General features: G+C 38.4%; 1 protein-coding gene across 15 annotated transcripts in view; it reads left to right on the forward strand.

The window, feature by feature from the left end:
- The window catches only part of Ttll5 (tubulin tyrosine ligase like 5), a 237,689-nt gene that overhangs the window by 84,708 nt on the left and 133,480 nt on the right, over positions 1-19,501 (forward strand). For all 15 annotated transcript variants that reach the window (XM_048362476.1, XM_048362477.1, XM_048362480.1 and 12 more), the window contains 6 exons: positions 343-381; positions 6,318-6,475; positions 7,805-8,114; positions 12,180-12,300; positions 15,669-15,815; positions 17,109-17,212. In XM_048362476.1, coding sequence (XP_048218433.1) covers positions 343-381; positions 6,318-6,475; positions 7,805-8,114; positions 12,180-12,300; positions 15,669-15,815; positions 17,109-17,212 — 879 coding nt within the window. The remainder of the gene's footprint in view (positions 1-342; positions 382-6,317; positions 6,476-7,804; positions 8,115-12,179; positions 12,301-15,668; positions 15,816-17,108; positions 17,213-19,501) is intronic.

Genomic DNA, 19,501 nt, shown 5'->3' on the forward strand with positions numbered 1-19,501 from the left:
GCTAATAACAGCCTTCTTCACGTGACTGCTGTGAGGAGCGGATATGGTTTGCTTTGTAAGTAGATGGAGAAAGGCAAGGCATTGTAAGCTCTTTTCTCTATAATTTTTTTTTTTTGCCCTTTTCCTTACATTTTTAACTGATCCTTTTTCCAGGCCACAGTATTCTACTCTCTAAGAATGTTCTCAGTTGATCTGCTTCTTCTCAAGAAGCCCCTGGTGGCTCAATTGTATGCTTAGTTTCCATAATAAGGCTGTCAAGACTGCAGTGCCCTGAGTGTGTGAACTCCAGGGTGAATATCTGAACAGTGGTCTCTGACCCAGGTGTCCTTTCTGCTTTTATAGGGGAAACCCAAGAAGAAGCTTATTGGCCGGAAGAACACGGTAACTGACTTTTCTAATTAGAGAAAATCATTGCATGTACATGTATGACCATGCACAGACTGAGTATAATGTTATAAAGAACCAATTTCAGTTTTGCTCAGCCTAGAGTAGCGTAGAAATGTTTCCTATTAAAAAGTATTATGAGGCCAGAATGCTTTTTACAAATGAGTTTGAAATTTACTTCATTATGACTACATGTATATCATTTCAGCTATTAATAGTATTCTTGTTTGGCTGTGTGGTAGATCAGAGTATTAGTGAACTTTTTTTTAAGACTATTGCCATGAATGATTCAAGCAAGAGTGTATGTTTTGACCTTGACATACCTGGGGCATATAGTTTCCTGCCCTATGGGACTGACCAGATGTGCTTCCCATTTGCCACAGAATGGGAAAATGTATAAAATCCCTATGACTTTGTGGTTAGTAAGAAAGAGAAAGGTCTTAGAGAAGTAAAAGCTGAGATGACTTTGCTTCAACAAAGACTGCAGCTACAGTAGAAACTCTTCAACCTAAAGACACATCTTTAGGTTAACAGAGTTTGAGATACTCTATCGTCTTTGTGCTGTGCCTTTTTATAAAGCACTAACAATCAGAAAGAAATCTCCTATAGCTAGCTTGTTTTGCATTTGTTAATTAAGATAAATTTGGTTTCTCATTTAAGCCCTTAGAAGAGTGAATTCAATTTTTTCTTAAAGAAGGAAACCATAATGATTACCTTTTAATTTTTATTAATTTATTTTTTTCCATTCATGAGGCTTGAACTCAGGGCCCGTGTGCTGGTCCTGAGCACTTTTGCTCAAGGCTAGCACTCTACTTAGAGGCATGGTACCACTTCCATTTTTCTGGTGATTAATTGGAGACAAGTCTCTTGTGGACTTTCCTTCCTGGGCTGGCTTTGAACTGTGGTCCTCGGGTCTCAGCCTCCTGAGTAGCTAGGATTACAGGTGTGAGCCACTGGTGCCCAGGGACCTAATTTTTACTTTGGAAAAATTGGCTTATGTTAGTTATGCAGGGAAGGATTTAATCATTACATCTCCATACATTTACACTGTATTCCAATTAATTTTACCTTTCTATTATATTCCCTGTCCCCATCCCCAGTACCATTCTCAGCAGGTTTCCTTTTGATAGTTGCAACTGTAATTGATAAGGCTTTAGGTAAACTGATCCAGAAAATGAGAGGGAAAATACTGTACCATATCAGATAGAGGAGAGAGGATATTGTTGTAGATCCTATAGACATGCAATGGATGTTATTAGGATATGGAGGGATTCGAAGAACACTGTTAATTATTATCCTGACAACTTAGGTGAAATAAACTCTTCATTGAAACATATATAAGTTGACAGAAGCTAAAATAGAATTTTTGAAGAGCACTGTATCTACTAAGAAAACAGAACTTGTGATAAAAAACTTTCCTACAAAGTAAATTCCAGACTGATTGGTTTCAGTGGTGAATTATGTCAAGCATGTAAACAAAACAGTAATAACACCAATCTTACTCAAACATATTCAAAAGTACAGTGCCACTTCTCAGGTTTGTTGGAAACACATGTTTCTGGTGTCAGAAAATGAATAGATACACAAGAAATTTCACTGAGGCATTTTACTTTCGTACAGAAGGCTGTAAGGCTGTGCTGCTATCACTCTCCCTGGAGCTAGACAGGTACATCAAACCAGGCTACCTGTTTCTCCTAACTTAACCCAAGGAGTTCTTCTTGTTGCTAAGCTTAGAATTGGTTGCTAAGCTTACAGTTGGTTACCAGGGTAATAGAAGTTAGACAATACTCTAAGTTAGACAGGAGCAGAAGGCCCTACCTACTGTCCTTTGGGGGAAAGTGTCCTTTGGAGGCAAAGGCACACATTCTTTACAGCTGGCTGGGAATGGGCTGCTGATGGTTACCCTTGGAGGAGGTTGGTAAAATCAATGGAATGTTCCCACTCAAGGGGGTGGAGGGTTTATTCTTTAACTCAGTTGGTAAGGATTCATCCCCACAGATGATAGTTACAATTGAAGTAAAAAAGAAAATAATTCCCAGAAATATAAATACAAGGAAATACTGATACAAAATGGTGACTGGTTACAAAATGAAGACATTTTAGTTTGACAGAAAAGGTTGTTTTTCCCTACAGGTTTTTAGTGATGTCATGCAGGTTGGAAATGAAGAAGCTTTTATTGGTTGCCAGCCTGGACAAGAGGTTCAAGAGACCTAATCTCAACCAATAAAAGCTAAGTGTGGTGATATATGCTTGTCATCCCAACTACATGGGAAGCATGCATAGAAGGATCACATTCCAGTCTACCATCTCATAGTGGCACATTCCACTGTGAGATCTTTACCTAGGTGAAGTGATGTAACATAGCTGAGCATCTGTTGTTCATGCCTGTAATCCTAGCTTCTTGAGAGGCTGAAATAGAGAAGATAAAGATTCCAGGCCAGGCTGGGCATGCACAAGATCTGCTTTCAGCTGATAGCTGGGTTCAGTGGCCAGTGCTTATCATTCTAGCTTTGTGGAGGCTGAGATTTGAAGAACCATGGTTCCAGGCCATGGGCAGAAAAGTTACAAGAATATTTTCCAACAAAAGAAGCTGGGTCATCTATGACTTATCAGTTGTGTAAAATCTGATAACCACCAGGCTATCATGTTCAGGACTGGCTGTTTTCTGGCAGTGGCTTTCTGTTCTTATCCAAGATCCAAAATAAATGTCATTGAATTCTCAAAAGAAAAGAAAAAACTGGGCATGGTGGCACGTGCCTGTCATGCCAGCCACAGCAGGAAGTGAAAAATAAGGATTGCTGTCCAGGAACAAATCGGGCAGAAAGTAAGACCCTATCTCAAAAATAACCAGTGCACAACAGGGCTGGAGTTTTGGCCCAGAATAGAGTCCTAGGTCAGCACCAGACCCCCCCCCTTCTCTCTCTCTCTCTCTCTCTCTCTCTCTCTCTCTCTCTCTCTCACACACACACACACACACACACAGAAGTGAAAAGCATAATCACAAAATGATTGGTATTGATAGATTTATAGTAGCTTTACAGTATTCTGAAACAACCTAGGTGTCCAACAAGGGAGCATATAAGTTGTGAATCATTTAAACAGTGCAGATACACACAATGTGGATGAATCTCAGAAATGTGCTGAGTGAATGAAATCTTACACAAAGGGTTCATACTGCCCTGTTCCATCTGTATGAAATTTGAAAGGGGATAAAACATGGTGAAAAATTCACAGAAGTGATTGCTTTTCAAGGTTTTAGGGAAGAGTTGGTTGGGGAATGGCAAGAACGTTTTTCTGAGATGACAGTAATATTAGAGTTTGAATTATCCATAAGGTGGATATTTAGTACTAGGTCATCTCATTGTATATAACTTTTAGCTTATCAAAACTATAAAACAATTACTGAATTCTAATTAGTAATGATATGTATAGATAAATGTTTAGAAGTAAAATCCTCTGATTGTCTGCAATGTGGAAATGCTTAAAAAATTGAATATGTTGATGAATAGATAGAAGAATTTGTGTGTGTGTGTGAAATGAAACAAATGTGAAATATTGATTGTAGGGACTATGATGGATGGTTATTTGGGTTTATGTGTTTAGATATTTTCATAATAAAATATAAAAAATAAAATGAGTAGATATAGCTAAAGGCACTACAACTTATTTATAATTATTATTTTTTTGGTAGTACTAGGTAGAATTCAATCAAGTGCTTGCACTTACTTACTAGGCAAAGCAAGTGCTCTGCAACTTGAACTACTCCAGAGTATTCTGAGAATTGAGTTTTAATTACTCTGCATTTATGACAGATCAGCTAGGCCATCTCATAAGCATCGTGAATATAGTGATCAACAAGAAAAGCATAGTCCTTGCCCTAAGATAACTCTTAATTCCCACTCTTAATTCCACACCCTCATTTGCTTTTCTCTCCAGGATCTCTTACTTGGAGTTACTTGGAAATGGAAATTCTTGGTAGCTTCTCCAATTTTCTGAGCTTTTAGGGCTCACAGTTTTAGAACTTTTTTGTTGTTGTTGAGTTCTTATTAATTGTCCCGAAAGAATGCCTCCCTATCCCAAAGAATTATGTTCTTGGCAATATTGGCAGGGATGTTCTTGTTTATATAAAGGACATTGGTTTATGACAGCCTGGGCATCATAGTGATACCTCACTTAAATAAATTGATTAGTTGGCTCCCCATTTCTGCTTGCCAGTCAGGAACTCAGTTCCTTGCTCTTGGCTCAATGTTCTGTTCTGAAGAGAAGGCCTCTAAAAGACTCACTGTCCATGCCACTCACTTAGAAATCCCTCTCTGAAAGTCATGAATAGATTAAGCAGCACAGCACTTGCGTCACACTTACAAACTGATAACTTCCAGAGGAGATTAAGGGATTCCTTGACCATAAAGGGAATATATTTTGAGATCTAGGAAGTCAGAGAGAGTTCAGATAGCTAACTGCTCTTGACTTCTTAGTATGCAAAGTTAGGTACATGCTCTCAGATACTAACTTAGATCCTTTTATGACCTAATGACTCAAAGCTCGCTCATTCATGGTATGGTTATCTCTGCTCTGTACTTTTCTCAGACCTTATGTAGACTAGGCCTGATATATGTCACTTCCCTAATTTGTGATTTGCCTTTCTTTAGTACTTGACGCAGGTTCTACTTGCCCCTTCTCTCCATCCCATTTCCCATCCAGGGCCTGGCCCTCCATCTGCTTACTTCCCTTATCCATGCTTCTGACTCTTAATTCCTTTGACCTATACTCTGCCCTAACTCAGCACCTGGAGTGTTTCTGCCACCTCTTCTATCTCTGTCTGAAGCTAATTAGACTCTAAAGGATAGGGGGAACTTTGGTAGGTCTTCATGGTAAGAGATGTGAGTATTTCAGAGACACTTGCCCTGTAAGTCTTAGTCAGTTCCATGCTGCTTACCTACATGTATCATCAGCTTGTCTTCCCTTTCAAAACCTCTATCAGCTCTGTATTTATTAAATACTATACACATTTAAAGGCATACTATGTACTAAATTATAACTAATACCAATAAACCAGGTATCAAGATGTTCTTTTCTCAAATCCCTATATCTCAGATATCAATTTAAGTCTTTCAAACAAATTTCTTGCTGAATAGCAAAAGACTTCTACTTCCCACTTTCTGGTATACTTAAAAAATATGAACACTCGCTGGCCACTGGTGGCTTATATCTTTAATCCTAGCCTCTCAGGAGACTGAGATCTGAGGATTTCAGTTTGAAGCCAGTCAAGCAGGAAAGTCCATGAGACTCTTACCTCCAATTAAGCTCCAAAAAGCCAGAAGTGAAGCTGTTGCTCAAATGGTAGAATGCTAGCCTTAATTTAAAAAACAAAAACAAAAACTCAGTGACAGTGCCTGAAACACACACAAACACTATGAAAACTCTACTTCAATTTTTGCTGAAAACTTTCTGTAAGCACAGTTGCTTTGTTCAATTTTTCTACAAACTGTAAGACGCACTGTTGAAATACATTCTGATGTTTGATAAGAGTAGAAATAAAGCTTAAAATAGCACTAATCAACACCTTTGTCTACACTCAACAGTGACAATGTTACTATTATTTCCCCAACACAAGGTATTGGATAGAGCTTTACCATCTCTGCAGTAAATTAAGAGCCAGTATTACTGAATGCTTAAAGGTACTTAGGGTGTGTGTGTGTGTGTGTGTGTGTGTGTATGTGTGTGTGTGTGTGTGTGTGTGTATTTGTTCAGAACTTAAGAAATTTAGATAGGCTATTAGTAAAGCTTTAATATAGACTCTAGTATTTTCCTTTATCTTTCAACCCCTTTAGAGCTTACCAGCCTGTCATCTTTCCAGATTCTATGAAGCTTAGCCTTGGAATAAAGAAGAAGACTTTTGAAAGGCTATAACTGCCATGCTATTTTTCCCCTAGAACGATTACTGATGGAGCACCAGAACTGAAGGTAGAGAGCATGAATTCAAAGGCCACACTACATGCTGCTCTTTATGAGAGGAAGCTCCTGTCTCTGGAGGTGCGAAAACGTAGACGACGGAGTGGCAGAATGAGGGCAATAAGGCCAAAATACCCAGGTACCTGCTGGTGAGCTTTCACCAAACTACATCATCTTCTAGGTCCTGCCTTTCCAAATCAACCAGCTTCTTACTCAGTACTCAAGTCAGAACTTCCCTAGTTACATATACTTATTTTTTTTCTGAAATTTAATTACAGAAAGAAAATATTTTTTAAAAATCATCCATTCCATAATTTTTATTGAATGACACATTTTGGCTCCTGCTCTTATTTTTCTGTTATAGAAATACTTGATAATTCAGAACTAATATTAATCTGAGTTTAATAAAATCTTGAGCAGTGTTTTGATGATTAGGTAAGTTCATCTCATCCTTTGAAATTGATGAGTGGTATGTATATTTTAGATAAAGGGGAATTTCTTTTTCTCTCAGAGTCTCTTATGTTAAGTGCTTTCTCTTTCTTTCTCTTTTATTTGGTTGGTTGTGGGGCTTGAATTCAGGGCCTGGGTGTCCCTGAGCTTTTATGCTCCAGTCTAGTGCTCTCCCACTGAGGCACAGCTCCACTTCGCGCGCGTGTGTGTGTGTGTGTGTGTGTGTGTGTGTGTGTGTGTGTGTTGGTCCTAGGGCTTAAACCTGGGCCCTGGGCACTGTCCTTGAGCTTTTATGCTCAAGGCTGTTTCACTTGAGTCATAGTTCTGTTTCTGGCTCTGTGTGTGCATGCCTGTGCGCACAATAATTAGAGATAAGAATTTTGTGGACTTCCCTACCTCGGCTGGCTTCTAACCTCAATCCTCATATCCTAGCCTTTTTAGTACCTAGGATTATAGACGTGAGCCACCAGTGTCCAGCAGGTCAGTCTGTTTTTGACTGACACATAGGTTGACTTCCTTCTCCCACCTTCTCCACCCCCTTTTTCTTTCCTTTGTATAGTATCTGTGTCAGGAGCATAAGCACTGGGGTTTCATTACCAGAAAAAAAAACCCCAAACTCTTCCTGTTCTTAAAGAACATATAAGACAGTGGAGGAGAAAGACAATGAAATATATTCCTGTTCTTTGTACTTTCTTCAAGGGTGCTTTTCTTAAAACCAGCACTGAGTACTTAGTCAAGGGTCTTTTGGGGACAGGGTGGAGATAGTAAGGGGTAGTCTTACGTTGGAAGGAAGCCATTGGGTATGAAGAGAAACATCACAATGAAGACCATAATAAGTTTTTTTTGGGGGGGGCTTCTTAGAGTAAGATTAGAGAGTGGCATATGATTGCTGTTATTTTTGTGTCTTGTTCAGGCTTTGGTTTAAAGTGGGTTTTTAATAACAAGATAAAAGGAAGGTATTGGGAGAGAGGAAAATTTAATCCTTTTTTCAGCAACATTAGTGATTCTTCGCATTTAGTGATTACCCAACCAGCTGAAATGAATGTTAAAACTGAGTCAGAGAGTGAAGAGGAGGAAGAGGTTACATTAGACAATGAAGATGAAGAACAAGAAGCTTCCCAAGAGGAGTCTTCAAGTTCTCTTGAAGAAAATCAAGACAAACACATACCTTCCTCATTGACTGTTATGATAGAAAATTCACCTAAAGAAAATTCTTTGCAAGTTCCTGAGTGGGAGGATAAAACTGAACAATGCTGCAAAATTGAGACTCAGGAGCCAGAATCTAAGTTTAATCTGATGCAGATTCTGCAAAATAATGGAAATCTAAGGTAAGTATATTTTATCATTATAATAATAGTTAATGATAACAGCAAACTTTTCCTGTGTACCAGCTACTGGTTTAATGGTTTTCCAGTTATGTTTCATTTAATATTCACAGTGCTAATGACTACCATTAGACATTACTATTGTTAAGGAAACTAGAGCCTACAGAAGTTAAGTTACTTGTCCATAGAGCTACAGAACACACTCAAGATTTATTTGCCAAACAAATATTTGATGGGCATTTTTTTTCATCATTTGGAGCACAAAGTGACTTTTTTTTTTTTTTTTTTTTTTGGCCAGTCCTGGGCCTTGGACTCAGGGCCTGAGCACTGTCCCTGGCTTCTTCCCGCTCAAGGCTAGCACTCCGCCACTTGAGCCACAGCGCCGCTTCTGGCCATTTTCTGTATATGTGGTGCTGGGGAATCGAACCTAGGGCCTCGTGTATCCGAGGCAGGCACTCTTGCCACTAGGCTATATCCCCAGCCCCACAAAGTGACTTTTGACAGAGCTTACTCAACTTGTTTATGGTTTGGTATGGGAGACCCTTACAAGAGCTGGGGCTTGACGCCTATAAGAACAAAGTACTGTTAGGACACAGAAAAAGGAATGAGGGCTATCCAGACATCATGGAGGAGGTGATATTTGAGCCACATCTTGACTAAGGAAGCTTGGTGATCATGAGAATGCTAGATATGTAGTAGAGGAAATAAAGGCATAGGGGTGTGGGATATGAATGAATAACAGTATAGTTTTTCAGTTTATCAACAGCTTATTGCCCTACTTGTGCCAAGAATTGTCTTAAGCCATATAGCATTACTGTGGGGCCCCAAGGTAGGGTTTTGCAGCTTATATTCTGGTGGGGGGGGTGGACAGAAAGAAAGCAACATCATTTCAGACAGTAAGAAAAACTGAAAACAATAAAATGGTGTATTTGAGTGGTACTGTCAGGTTTCTTAGGCTGTGGCTATCAGGCATGAAGAAGTGACCTTTGAGGTGAGTTCTTAATGATAGTCAGTCAGTCCTGTGATTTGTCAAGGGGCAGACCACTCCAGGAAGAACAAAGTACAGAGACCCTGAAATTGGGAATGAACTTGATGTGCTGTTAGATTGCGATTGGCCTTAAGAGGAACCCTGCATAATGGTGAAGCAGATGCATGATAGAACCTGATCTTGCTTTAGAAGGTAAATATTGGTTGCATTGTGAGAAAGTGGCTGATGAGAGAAGAAATGAAAGGCAAGCAGGGAGGTGAGGTAAGTTAAAGTTGTTTAGTGCCAGCAAGATGAAGGCATTGATGAGAGCAGTAGTTATATATAGGAATGGAGAAAACAAGGTAGGATGAAAGTCACAAGGTAAAATTGATAGAGAATGAATTCAACATTGGGCAACTTGATGATGCCATCAATCAGTATAAGGAATATAGGAGTCATTTCATGGTAGGAAAAATAATGGATTTCACAAGAAATGTATCCATGGCCTAACATATGTAACTGTAACCCCTCTGACAATAAATAAGTAATTATTAAAAAAATAATAATGGATTTCATTATGGACATGGAGGACGTGCTCTGCACTCATTAGTGAAAAGAGCTTTATAGGTCAAGGTGGAACAGGATTATACATTTAGTAGTTAAAATCTATAGAGTGGTTGAGACTGGCAATTCTGTTTAACTCAGCAACTATAGACCACCAATAGAAGAAAAGGAAAGGTAGCTGTGTGAAATATAATCATTTAATTAATAATTCAGTAAAAAAAAAAAAACAAGACCTAAAAGCAGTAAAGAGATAGGTGTAAAAGTAAGAGGGAGTGATACAGTAACAGATACATGGTGAGAGTGTGGAATGCCTAAGATGCCCATTAGGGTTAGGAGTGAAAAGAGATTCCTAGATTTGTGATCACATACAAAGTGAGAATGTGGAATAGCGGTCATGAACTTATGAATTAAGAAAACAAATGTGGAATAGCTTTTCAGTGAAAGGAAAGCAGGCAGATCAGGACTCAAGCTTATTTGTAGACTAAATTTGCAAACGGAAGTACATTGGTAGAACAAGCAGTGATGGGTGATAATTCCCTTTTCCCCCAAGGAATCCATGGGAAACAGGCCTGGGAAAACAGTCCCTAGGAGAGGAAGGGGAAAGATGCACAGATGCTACTTGATGAATGTTTACTGAAGCCAGGAGGATTTGATGGCCAAAGCATTAGAGAGACAGAAATGGATGCAGTGAAGGGTCTTGAAGGTGAGAAGAAGCCAGTGGAAGCATTTATCTTCCTATAAGCCTGAGATAAGCATGGGTTGAGTACAGTTGGTAAAAATTAAAGGGAAAGGAAGCTCAGATACTTATGCACCATGGCCTTTATTAAATATATAAAGGCCAAGTCTTACACTGAAAGAACAAAGGATGACATTAGAGAATGTGCTAAGAGTTCAGGTTTGGACAGTGTTGTTGAGAAAGAGAATGTCTAGTAGTGAGTTTAATCAGCATACAGTCTGACAGTCTGACTGACACCTTTAAGAAAATCTGAGTGTTAACATTCCCAGAGTCATTTTAGTAAGCTTTATAGGCTGTAAGTGAGGCTCAGTGGTAAAGCACCTATCTGGCAGGCACAAGGCCCTGAGTTTAAACAAATGAAAAAGTGTAATTTTTTTATTTGATTTGCCTCAAAACAATGCAATCTTAACCTAATGCAGTAATTTCCTTTTCAGTCACCTTCATGTTCAAATATAAGAGGACCAATCAATGCACTTGGGTATTCTATATTTGAAGATGTTTAGAACATGCTCTTTCCTGCTCTTTATATTGCTTGTGAATTGGTTGATCAAAGTGCAAGATTTTCAAAAATTATTTTGACTTTAAAATAATCTGTTATGATAAAACTTGTGGAAATGTTTCAGAGGAAAGTAATGCACATTTTAGCTAAACAAAAATGTAGTTATTGTCTTTGATGAAGGCATTTGGAAATATAAATTTATTGGTTAGAATTCATATTGTGTTCCCATAAGCTATCCTTATTAGTAACAAAGATCTAGCCTTATTTATAGTTCATGTTCTGAAGCTCTTGTGAGTGAAAACTGAAGAGCCAGTGGACTCTCAGCTTAACTCTCTTGTCCCCCAGACCTCTAGCACACATAGGCCATTTAGTCCTGGCCCTGCTGAGGTTTCCAGTTTGCTTGGGACAAATCCTTCCTGTGAACCTTGGGGAATATGAGTAGAAAGTGTTCAGTGATTGCATGTGTGAGGATTGTAAACAAAGTTGGTGTTGGGCCCTAATCTGCACTGATGTAATTTTGGCTACAGTGTCAGAAGGCCGATCAGCTGAAGTAACTAAAATCTTGCCTGAAAGAAAACAGATCTGCCACAATTAGCAGCTGAAGTAAAATCTATCAGTGTGTCTGATACATTTATAGTTCATCTGTAGCTTTATCAGATTTCCTTATTTGCATCCACGATCACCAGGCAGAAAACCGTCAAGATTCTTTAGTGATGTACCTCTAATGCCTTTCACCGTACTTGAGACTTTCTTTTTCCCTCTTCACATGTGGGCTCATCCTGGCTTATTGGTTCATCTATGCCAAACTCTTTTGGACCTCATTCATTTGTTCTGAGCTCCAGCCACTCCTGCCTTATAGTTGAGAAATGCATGACCTTAAACTTTGATTTCAAATGTTTCTTCGTAGGATTTATCTGTTTCCTGCCTTGGAGACTATTGAATATTATAAATGTTAGTTGCCTAGCAAAATCTGTGCTTTTGTACTATCTGATAAAGTATATCCTGAAGGGCCTCCAGTGCACAACCCTCTTTTTTCATTACTATGGAGATTTTTGTGAAAACTCAGTACTTATATCCAATATCCTACACAAGATATTTAAAAGGTCAAAACAATATGTGATGAACTGGAAGCCCTATTTTGTGCTTTTCTCCATGCTAATAATGATAAAAATCAGTAGGACTCTTCATTCTTTGACTATATAATGACTTCATACTTCCTAGCCTTCCTTGAGAGAGGCAAGTACACATTTGGGAGGTTTACCATGCTGTCTCATAATAGTATGTTGTTTTGGATTTCTATAGCAGAGTGCAGGCCCGATTAGCATTCTCTGCCTATCTCCAGCATGTGCAAGTTCGCCTGACAAAAGACAATGGAGGTCAGACGCTCAGTGCCAGTTGGGCTGCCAAAGAGGATGAACAGATGGTGAGACTGTTATGGAACCTGGGACTTGTCCTTTTCCTTTCCTTCCCCTTTTCCCTGCCCTCCTGTCTCTTTTCTATTAAACAGCAGTATATTGTTCTTATGAAAGAATTATTGCATAATAAAGTTTCTAGATTTCCCTCACTTTCATGTGACGTGAGGCAAATCTTTGCTCTGGAACTGTGTTTATTATACTGTGTAGTGAGGACATTGATTTATTCCATTCTGAAATGGAAATTGATTGCTCATTGGATAATAATCCCTGTGTAAAACCCTGGAGAAGAATAACTACATACGGCCCTTTCTCAGGCAACCTCACATTGTGTTAACTCTCGGGGGGAGGCATTGTCATTCTCATTTTAAAATGGGGAAACGAGGACTAAGAAATGTGGTCTTTTGTTCCATTCCTGTATATGTTAGAACTGGAACTTGAATCCAGACATTACAACTGTACATCACTCTTCAATTTTTTTCTATCCCACAGAGTTACTCTAGCTCTCTGAAAGTCAGAATCTTGTCATAGGCCCTTTCAGATGTACCATCTCCCAGCTCTGAACATATTTACTAGTTTTAATAGCATAAAGTTCTTAGGTTACTAGAATAAAAATTGTGTTAATTTTTATTACCAATAATTTGAACATGTCAAGGATTTAATATTCTGGGATTAGATCATAGGAATGAGGAAGTTCAGGCTCTTTGGAAAGGTCAAGGCTTATAGAAAAAAAAAGCCACGGTTCCTACATAGATCTGTCACATAAAAGGGAGGAAATCGGTCATGGGGCTTGAACTCTGGGGGCCTAGGCACTGTCCCTGATCTCTTCAGCTCAAGGCTAGTGCTCTACCACTTTGAGCCACAGCACTACTTTGGGTTTTCTGGTGATTAATTGAAGATAAGAGCCTGTCTCAAGGACTTTCCTGCCCAGGCTGGCTTTGAACCATGATCCTCAAATCTCAGCTTCCTGAGTAGCTAGGATTACAGGCATAAGCCACTGGCACTCAGCAGGGAGGGAATCTTTTTTTTTTTTTTTTTTTTTACATTACAGTTTTTTTTTTAAAGTTTTTATTATAAAACTGATGTACATAGAGGTTACAGTTTCATACGTTAGGCATTGGATACATTTCTTGTACTGTTTGTTACCTTGTCCCTCATACCCTCCCTCCCTCCCCCCTTTCCCTTCCCCCCCCCCCCCCCGGAGGTGTTCAGTTCACTTACACCAAACAATTTTGCAAGTATTGCTTTTGTAGTTGTTTCTCTTTTTTTACCCTGTGTCTCTCAAATTTGGTATTGCCTTTGAATTTCCTACTTCCGATACCCATAAACACTGTTTCCAATATACCTAGATAAGATTACAGCGATAGCATAGGTACAACCACAGGAAGGTGATACAAGAACATCATCAATAATAGAAGCTACAGATAAACATAGGACGTTGAAAGTAGTTACAACTGTGATATAACAATTGTTTCCACAACATGGAGTTCATTTCTCTTAGCATCATCTTATGTGTTCATAAGGGTATAGCTATTGGGCCTTGTGATGCTCTGTTATGAATTGCCTAAACCTGTACTAATTATTCCCAATAAGGGAGACCATAGAGTCTATGTTTCTTTGGGTTTGGCTCACTTCACTTAGTATAATTTTTTCCAAGTCCTTCCATTTCCTTACAAATGGGGCAATGTCATCCTTTCTGATAGAGGCATAATATTCCATTGTGTATATGTACCACATTTTCCTGATCCATTCGTCTACTGAGGGGCATCTGGGTTGGAATCTTTTTTTTTGCCAGTTCTGGGCCTTGGACTCGGGGCCTGAACACTGTCCCTGGCTTCTTTTTGCTCAAGGCTAGCACTCTGCCACTTGAGTCACAGTGCCACTTCTGGCCATTTTCTGTATATGTGGTGCTGGGGAATCGAACCCAGGGCTTCAAGTATACAAGGCAAGCTCTCTTGCCACTAGGCCATATCCCCAGCCCCAAGGGAGGGAATCTTTTAAGTCTTAAGAAAGTGATATGCTTTATCTCACTCAGAAGTGGCTATATTCTTAATTTTTAGCCCTTCACATGGAAAAGGCAGCTCTTTATGGCTTATTGTAACGTATTGGTTATTCTAGTAAACAACTTGTGAATTTAAAGTAGCCAGTACAACCCAGAGATAAAACTCTGTGTTGTGAATAATGCTTCAACCATCAGTGGAAAATGTTAGCTCTGCTCTTTCCAAGTGGAAAATTGAGACTGACTTTTTGAGAGTCAGTTTGACTGCTCTACTGTGAAGAAATAATGTTTTAATATAGCAGTTTCAACCACCCTATACTGCAGACAGCAGAGAAGTATAAAACCCAACCCTCCAGTTATACGGCTTTTCCTTTTATGCAAAATTGGCATTAAAAGACAATGAACTAAAATCAAATTAAAGAAGAATAAAATGTTGCTTAAAAGAAGTAACTACTGCACATGCTAGTTTAGAATTCACACAAGATTTCTATGAGACTTCCTACAAAAAGATGTTGGATTATCATTGCAAAATATGATACTATTTCTGTGAATTTTTTCCCAAAAAGAGATCTGGAGAGCAAACCCTAACTATTGCTCAGTGTTTGTGGCAATATCCTTGCTTATGGGGAAAGCAGTGTAGAGCTTCCATTGCTGGCCTGGATTAGATAATTAGAGATGTTTTATCTCATAATTCTGTAGTTCCATCATTTGAAAGCAGTGCTACTGGATGGAATGGTGATGAACAACCTCTTCAAGGCCCTTTGTCCCCCAACGCAGAGCCAGGGCCTTGTCTTGATTGTGACCTTTTTCTTCTTGGAAGCCTTTAACATTGAACTTTTTCTGCCATGGTCTCCATGCCTTATTTACTTTTAGGTTTCCTTACACATTTTTTTTTTTGAAGCAGAATCTCAAGATTTATTCCAGGCTGGCCTTGAACTGGATATCTTCCTATTTAACCTCCCAAATCCTAGGATTCTTAGCATACACCACTACATTCAGTTCTGTACTCTTTCTGTCACCTTTGATGATTTCATCTCTCCTAGTTTAAGCTTCTACTACTTGTCTTTGAATGCTACCTTTCCTAAATTGCCTTATTAGAAGCAGTATGTTCTGATAATACCATTTGGACGACATGTATTATAGAACTTTTATAACTATTATTGTATAGTTATATATACATGTTAGACTTTGGCTTTCTGATTGATAGAAGGAAAGAGAATAAAACACTTTTGCTTTTTTTTTTTTCTCTTATGCCTAGCATGATTGCTCTGTATCCTGTTTGTCAAAATGTGTAACATACCTCTTCTCACATCTCTATTGTGCAGTCCCTTATAGCTTGCCTTTTGATGTTTAACCCAATCCTTGCTTTTTAACTTATAGGAGCTGGTAGTTCGTTTTCTCAAGCGAGCATCAAGTAACCTCCAGCATTCACTGAGGATGATACTACCCAGTCGACGATTAGCACTTCTGGAACGCAGAAGAATCCTTGCTCACCAACTAGGTGACTTTATCCTTGTGTACAACAAGGTAAATTGTTTATCTAGTAGTCTTGTGCATTGAGTTCAACACATTGTCAGAAACAGGCTGTGGACACCTTTGTTCAGTTTCTGTTCTCTGGTAGGTGGTACTGTCCTTTCTGTTTTGGTGTCAATGTGGATGGGACCTCACACCTTAACCTGCTAAGCTGAAAAGTGATTACTTCTAAGAGGCCAGTGGCTGTAGTTAGCTTTTATCAAAGGCATATTCTCTTCAAGCTCTATTGCATATGAGGTGAAAGTTGCCTTTGTGGACTTGTATTGTTATTGTGCCTGTAAACAATGGAGAGCTAACTATTTGAGAGTGAGCTTGAACTGTGAATCTAATAGAATGGTTTTAGAGACTTTTTTCTCTGAATTATCTTACATAGAGAAACAATTATACAATAAGCCAAGGAAGTACACTAATTAGAATTTTTGCAAAGTGTCTTAAGATCATGCATCTCAGAATATGTTAAATATTTGAGGGCTGCCAGGTGCCAGTGGTTCATGCCTGGTTATAGTCCTAGCTACTCAGAAGGTGGAATCTGAGGATCATGGTTTGAAGCCAGTTCAGGCAGAAAAGTCTGTGAGGTCTCTAATCTTCCATTAACCACCAAAACATCAGAAACAGAAGTATGGCTCAAGTGGTAGAACACCAGCCTGGAGCAAAAAAGCCAAGTGAGAATCTGAGGCCCTGCGTTCAAGGCCCAGTACTGACACCAAAAAGAGAAAAAAAAAATACTTGTGGGAGAAAGTATAGTCACTTAAGAAGGAAAAGATCAGGCCTAGAAATTTAAATAGCATGAAAATGTTGTATAAAATGTTAAGAATACCAAACCTATTTCAACAATTTACTACAGATCTGTTCAAACTTCTCTTATGCTTAACCTAAGAATTTGTTCAATTTGGAATCTGCTATAAGACAGTCTTCCAAGACTTATCTTTACTAATTACACAAAATACTGTTTCTCTTGTCCCACAATACTGTTAGAGCTGCAATATAAGCACAGATGTTACTAAGCAACTATAAAAGGCTTTTTCTCAATGGGCTGTGTAAGTAGAAAGTAAAACAGTGATAAAAATTTACATTTATTCTTCAACTGCTACTTGGACCTTTCAAAACATTTCATGAAATAATGGTCAGTAGTAATATATCTAATTTATAGTTGGCAAAGTACATGGAAGAATTAAATGTTTTTACTGTAAGGACCAATTAACCCCAGGATAATGAAAACATGATGAACTGTGCATTTGCGAAGAGTCAGTTTTATCTTGCTTTTCTGTGGGCTTGGGCATTAAATAGGAAACAGAACAAATGGCTGAAAAAAAATCAAAGAAGAAATTTGAAGAAGAGGAGGAGGATGGAGTGAATGCAGAAAACTTTCAAGACTTCATCACACAAGCCAGGTAGAAGAAGACATTACTGATTAACAGAATCCATCTTATTCTGTCTTCCATTCTGCTTAGTAAATGCCCCACAGTTCCTTGTTTTCGACATGGATATGAATGAAATCATTCTCAGAAGGAGGGAAAGTTTCATGGGCTTGGCCTGTCCATATCTCAGCGAGTTATGTTGCTGTTGTCATGGCTTCAGTTATCAAAACACTGCTGTTGGGTGTCTAGGCTGTCTTTCTAGACAGTCATTCAAAGTATACAACCCTTGAAGTATTGAGGGAGCTTTTGGAAATTTGAGGTTAGAGGCTTCTAGTGTTTATTGAATTTATCCCTGACCTACTGATGCTGTGGAGATGACCAAATTTTGCCTGGATTTAGTGAGCTGAGGAACTGGCAATCTCTCAACACTGTGAGGGTTACACCTAGTTTATATAAAATAGAACAAGTCCTTCATGTTTGGGGTTAATATTGAGGAACTGAAAATCTTAGTGTTCAACTCTATCTTCATACAAGTCAGTCAGTACATTTTGTTCATTAAAATGGTATTTCTAAAGGAAGAGATGATAAAAGACAATTTTTTGTAAAATCTGATGCTAGAAGACCTTTTTATAAGAAGAGCTGTGCAAAATCACTAAGATAAAATAAAGGATAAGGCAACTGTAAACCCTAGTAAGTAGAATTCCATTGTCGAAGTCATAATGAGGAGAGTAAGACATCAGCTCTCCATTATGTGTGAAGTTAGGTGGCAGTGTGTCAGTCAACAACATAGCATGGTGTATAATGCCTTGTATAGATGTGACAGCCACCCTCTTGTGTATTTAACCCACAGCAAACAGATGCATCATTTTATAGGAGTTCTGTAATAAGGTAATAGCATTTCATTGACATTCTTGGGAGTTGAGTAATATGATTGATAAAACAGGTATACAAACAAAGAAAAAAAAACAGTATCTCACATCTGCATTATAAAAATAGAAAAGAAAATAAGGTAGATTACACTCAGAAAATTGCTTCACCTTTAAAGCTAAAAGTTTAATTTCTGGGTCCTCCTTAGGGACCTTCAAAAATTCCTAAAAGATTAAAGAGGAAAATCTCCAGACTTTAAAAAGTGATGTGTATTTCCCCAGCACACATAACTAGATACTAGACATTAACCATTTATGTGTGTGTATACACACACACACACACACACACACATATACATATATATGTTATATAGACCGGAGATAAAAATATTTTGGATGATATTTACTAATGATTGTGTATCAAGTATTGATGGCTGAGAAATGTGTGGTAGTGTCAGTTCTTCCTTCTTACTAAGTTAGGGAGTATATGGATACCTCTGTCAAGGCTGGTAGACTCAAGTATCTGCAGGAGCTGGGAAGGAAGAGGTAATCATGACATAGACAGAAGAAAAGACAGGTAGAGAGCTGCTTGTATTTTGACCAACTTTTACCTATTATACCTTTCTGAGACAGACAAGCTAAAAAACATTGACAGGGAGAAGCAGCTTCCTATTTACCCATTAGCTTTAGATCTTTGATAGTTACTTGAGCTGCTTATCTTGTGGCTTTTGAAACTCAACTTAAGAAAAAGGAAAATACAAAGACCACCCAGAAGTGGCTGCACATGTTAGAAAATCTATGCATGTTAGACTTTATGATTTGTGAATGTTCATAAATAGCATGCAGTCTCAGTAATTTCAAGTCATTTTTGAGACCATCTAGGTAAGTCTATTACATTGTGTTCAGAATCTCTGCTATGCTCACATCGCTAGGACACTTTATTTCTGACATAGTTGATTAAAATGACAAATGGCTCCTCTAGTGAAGAGACTTCAATTATTTAGAAATGGAGTGGACACTGGGAAAAGACAGATAAATATTTCAAACTCCGTGGGTTACTGTAAGGCATTTTTGGCCTATTCATGTATGTATGTATGTAAATTCATAAGCAGGGGTCCTATAGAAACAAGTTGCTCTTTGTGTTTGGTTCTCAGTCTGTGGTTTGGACGCTTGATCAAAAGTATGGCTGTCTAGTATAACTACTGTGGGTAACTTCTGAGTGCTTGAAATGTGGCTAGGGTAACTCAGGAAGAGAATCTTTACTTTTATTTAACTTTAGTCTTCTGTGACTAATGGCTGCCATATTAGACAGTGCAGATCTCCATGGGGATTTCCATTCTTTAGATTACATTCATCTATATTTTACTTTTGGCCATGTACTAATGATGAATTTTCAGCTTGGGCTTTTCATTTTTCTTTCTTCTGATTACTGTGTTTCCATAATAAAATCAGGTAG

The sequence above is a fragment of the Perognathus longimembris genome, chromosome 14 (assembly GCF_023159225.1).
Source record: "Perognathus longimembris pacificus isolate PPM17 chromosome 14, ASM2315922v1, whole genome shotgun sequence".
Lineage (NCBI taxonomy): Eukaryota > Metazoa > Chordata > Mammalia > Rodentia > Heteromyidae > Perognathus > Perognathus longimembris.